The following is a 4,210-nucleotide window of genomic DNA, read 5'->3' on the forward strand; positions in this document are numbered from 1 at the left end:
TATATATATATATATATATATATATAATATATATATATATATATATATATATATATATATATATATATATATATATATATATATATATATACTGAAAGTAACTGCAAGTGTTCTTCACTCTTTTACCATATACGAATCGAGAACAGAGTTATACGCGACTATGCTGGCCTCTGTCGGATTCGATATCAAAGACGTTCCGTATCGCAACGGTCTTCGAAGCGCGGTTGAGCTTGCACGCACCAGTAGAAGCAAATGTAAGGGACAATGCAAGGAAACAATTGCGGCAGACAGCGTCCGTTATTGCACGTCCACGGAAGCCGTTAATCACGGCAGCTATTTCTATCGGTGAGTGTTGTACAGTAGCATGTACGTACTGAACATATATGCTTGGTTTCGGAGTCGGAGATCGGCCGTATATATATATATGCAGTTCACTGGCGTGCGCGTTCCCCATCTCAATTTGATATTGACATCTGATGATTATGTAAAGCAGTACTTTACCAGTCCATTACCCCGTCTTCTGTAACTATCTTGTACATGGCTCAATCGCATCACAAGAGAGCTGTACTGTCCGTGAATGGTTGATGCGATCGCGTTTGCTCATACGCTCCACCCCATCCTAGGTGCCTCAACTGCATTACTCAACAGCAAATGAACCATCTTCTCGAACTGTATGAAAGTTTGGAAGATTGTCCTGGCATGGCCCAATTGCCCGATGGCAAGCGACAACAGACCATTGAGATGATGGGGGCTGTTCACAACACGCATGAGACCGAGCAGAAGGGAGGTGTGTAAAAGCGATTTGTGTCCCGGTTTACGCATAGGCACTCAGTTGTATCCTTGTTGATATGTCTCAACGAGTGTTCATTCACTTATTCACTTAAGCTCTATTCTTTGACTGGGATGTCGGCATAATGTTCGCATTCACCGGTCCAGTGCAACCTCTGCGGAGGATGTAACAGTTTTGCGTTTCGCATTCGGACTGCTTTGGAGATCATTTATGACACCTTCGAACATTGTGTGCGCTGAGGCAGTGGCAAAGAAAGGCAAGCGCAAAGCGAGTGACGCAGATCTGAAGGACAAGCCTAAAGAGACATCCAAGAGAGCCAACCAAAAGCCTAATAAAAAGGCGGACAACAAAAATGTCAAGGCTAACCAAAAACCCGAACACAAAAAGAATGATACACCGGCGACGAAGACCAAGAAGGTACGATATGAATTTTAATTGGACGTATGATGTGCCTCCGAGAATAAGCATATACGGGGCTAGTGTACGCCTTCTCCGCATCCTGGTGTAGTGTGTATTATCGAAGTGGATACTTCCTAAGCGAAGTAGATGCTACCATAGACCTATTCGGGTATGGTAAGATATTTGGCTTTGAAAATAAGATATTAGGTAGAGAGCATCAACACATTTTCCAGAAGCCGAAGACTAATATTTACTAATCACTAAAGGTGAAAGATGCCGCTGCAACAAAAAAGGCAGCTCCGGGTAGACCTAAGCGGAAGGGTAAGCTAGATTTACCACTGCACCCACGTGTGGTATTCGATGCATGAGCTAGGGTAGGTAGATATAGTATATGCATAGCTCTGCCTTGCTAGAAGGGCGTGTGATACAAAACATGCGAGAGTGTGATACAAAACGTGCGAGTGTGTGATACAAAACATGCGAGAGTGTGATACAAAACGTGCGAGTGTGTGATACAAAACGTGCGAGTGTGTGATACAAAACATGCGAGAGTGTGATACAAAACGTGCGAGTGTGTGATACAAAACATGCGAGTGTGTGATACAAAACGTGCGAGTGTCACCTATACGTGTCTGTTGACTGAGACAGCATTCTCGTACTAGGCACGAGAGCTGCATTGTTGACCCCGTCCACCACTATAAAATCTCAGTAAGGGCCGTTCAAATATGTCTGCGTTTGTGTATAAACAAGTAAATATGGAAGCACCACAGCAGAGACAAGAGATGTGTGATGTGCGAATTCATAGTGCGCGGGAAAAGGTATGGCGTGAAGTGAATGCCAAGCAAGGAGAAAGGGCGATGTGTGTGTCACTGGCTAGCTTGGATTTGACTTATTTCATAAATATGCAATGCCAAGTACTGCAATACCGATGAGATCACTACTCGGATCACTTACTCGGTAATATTCATTGCGTAACCCTTCTGGGAATATTTGCGAACAATGTGTGTGGGGCACTCGAGCATAGTTCACACTCATAGTTTCTGGACATAGTTCACACTAATAGACATAGTGCACACTAATAGTTCCTGAACATAAATCACACTAATAATTTTAAACACAGTTTACACTAATAGTTTCTGGACATAGATCACACTCATAGCTTCTGAACATAAAATCACACTAATTATTTCTGAACCTAGTTCACACTCATAGTTTCTGGACACTGGTCGGGTTTGCTCTGCAATTACTGCACAGGCGCCAAGATCTCTCCATGAGATGTGTTTACTGCCGCAAGCTTTGTTGACTTGTGGGTTGGGTTCAACTGGGCCACAACCAATCACAGTGGACGCAGTCTCATTCGGGCTATGCGACCCGACGTCGCACTTAACTGTTATATACTTTTCACGGAAATACTTATATATAAGCAATAAAAGACATATTGTCTGACTGATTGGTGAAACTAGTCTGAGGCGCACGGAATGATCACACAGATTGTGTCTATCTACCGAAGCACCGTCTCTGCTTGATGCAGTTGAAGAAAACAAGCAATTTATGGTGTAAATCCACCAGTATCAAAGTGTCACGTGCTGAAAAGGTGGCTTGTCGACCAAGAGCGCAGCTCTATAACGCCCAGAAAAGGTACCTCATAATATGCAATTCAGATTGTTTCTAGCTGTAGCACTGTGGTTTTACCGCTGTCAGCTACGCAGCGAACTTCCATACGCTAACGCGTGCAGAATGGTGTGAACGAGTGAATGTGAAGCCCTTCTCCTGCATTCGTGGTCATCTCGGCCATACTTTGCTAATCATGTCCAACCGCAGTATTAATCGCATGAACGTCACTCAGAGTGCGACAAGATAATTAGAGAAGGATGTGAAATGTTCAAATACACCGTCACTACTAGAGAGAACGAAGTAAAAACCATTTGTACACGGAAGAGTGTGAATAGAAGGAGCGAGGCTTCGTCAAAGACTATTCATTGGTCATGTGAAAATGGAGTCTGCTCTACAAAATAATAATAATTGGTTAAAATGACAAGATAATGAATAATATACAAATTCATTGGTGTAAAGCCCTTGTTGTCGTTTTCAAATCGCAATAATCAGTGGAGGTCAATATGGAAGCTTTCATTGGCTCATCATACAATACACATAGCCACAACTGACAACTCATTGAACTCATAAATACCTGACTCACAAAACTCTGCAGAGGCCATAGGGCGGCAACCGGCATAGCCGTATAGGCCTTGATGGGTGATTCCACAATGATATGAGGACTATGTGTGATGCAAATATTAAATATACTATAATACAAATACATGTGTATACGTGTATAAGGCAGCCTTATCAACACGCTGAATCAGCACCCAGTGCCACCACACGACATCGCCTTAAAGTGCTGTGCCGTGAATAGCTGTTTTTAGTCATACGCCCTTGTACTATCCGTGGTTTACATGCGCAACCACACAACCCCACGCCGAGGGATCACCATCGCACGACCGGGGTTCGTCATGACGTTGATACACATGATCAAACGCTTTAGAGCGCCTATATTTCTAGGGTTAGTAGTGTATATGATCGTGGGCTTCCGTGCACCTGCTGGCAATACATCGATGCCTGAGGCAGCAGCGCCCAATGTTATACCAGGACGTATGTATGAGACGAATCATGCAGATATAGATGAACGCAAGGTGCAGGTGGCTGCGAACCAGAATGTGTGGAAGGGTGACCCTGCTGGGATTAACACAGATAACATTCGCCAGGAGATGCAGCAAAATGCTGATGATAGAAAAGATAGTAACAAGGATATATACGATGAAAGTGATAATAATCCCAGTTACAAGCATGAAGACGAAAACCTTGAGGACACCGAGCGGGAGAGAGAACGCTTGGAAGCGCGGTGAGTATTAGTAATTCAAAGTGCTATTGGAACTATACACACACACACACACACACACACACACACACACACACACACACACACACACACACACACACACACACACACACACACACACAACA

The 4,210-nt window shown here is 43.5% G+C and overlaps 2 protein-coding genes across 2 annotated transcripts; both read left to right on the forward strand.

The window, feature by feature from the left end:
• The first annotated feature begins 144 nt into the window (after positions 1–144).
• SARC_03343 (hypothetical protein) lies at positions 145–1,288 on the forward strand. The gene is made up of 3 exons (XM_014302875.1): positions 145–345; positions 624–787; positions 1,035–1,288. Exons 1-3 carry the CDS (start codon positions 161–163, stop codon positions 1,223–1,225), a joined length of 540 nt encoding a protein of 179 aa, XP_014158350.1. The 5' UTR covers positions 145–160; the 3' UTR covers positions 1,226–1,288.
• Positions 1,289–3,609: 2,321 nt separating this feature from the next.
• Positions 3,610–4,092, forward strand: SARC_03344 (hypothetical protein; the record flags this gene model as incomplete). The annotated part of the gene is made up of 1 exon (XM_014302876.1): positions 3,610–4,092. Exon 1 carries the CDS (start codon positions 3,643–3,645, stop codon positions 4,090–4,092), a length of 450 nt encoding a protein of 149 aa, XP_014158351.1. The 5' UTR covers positions 3,610–3,642.
• Between the last annotated feature and the right edge of the window lie 118 nt (positions 4,093–4,210).

Source organism: Sphaeroforma arctica, assembly GCF_001186125.1.
Source record: "Sphaeroforma arctica JP610 unplaced genomic scaffold supercont1.168, whole genome shotgun sequence".
NCBI classification, from domain to species: domain Eukaryota; class Ichthyosporea; order Ichthyophonida; genus Sphaeroforma; species Sphaeroforma arctica.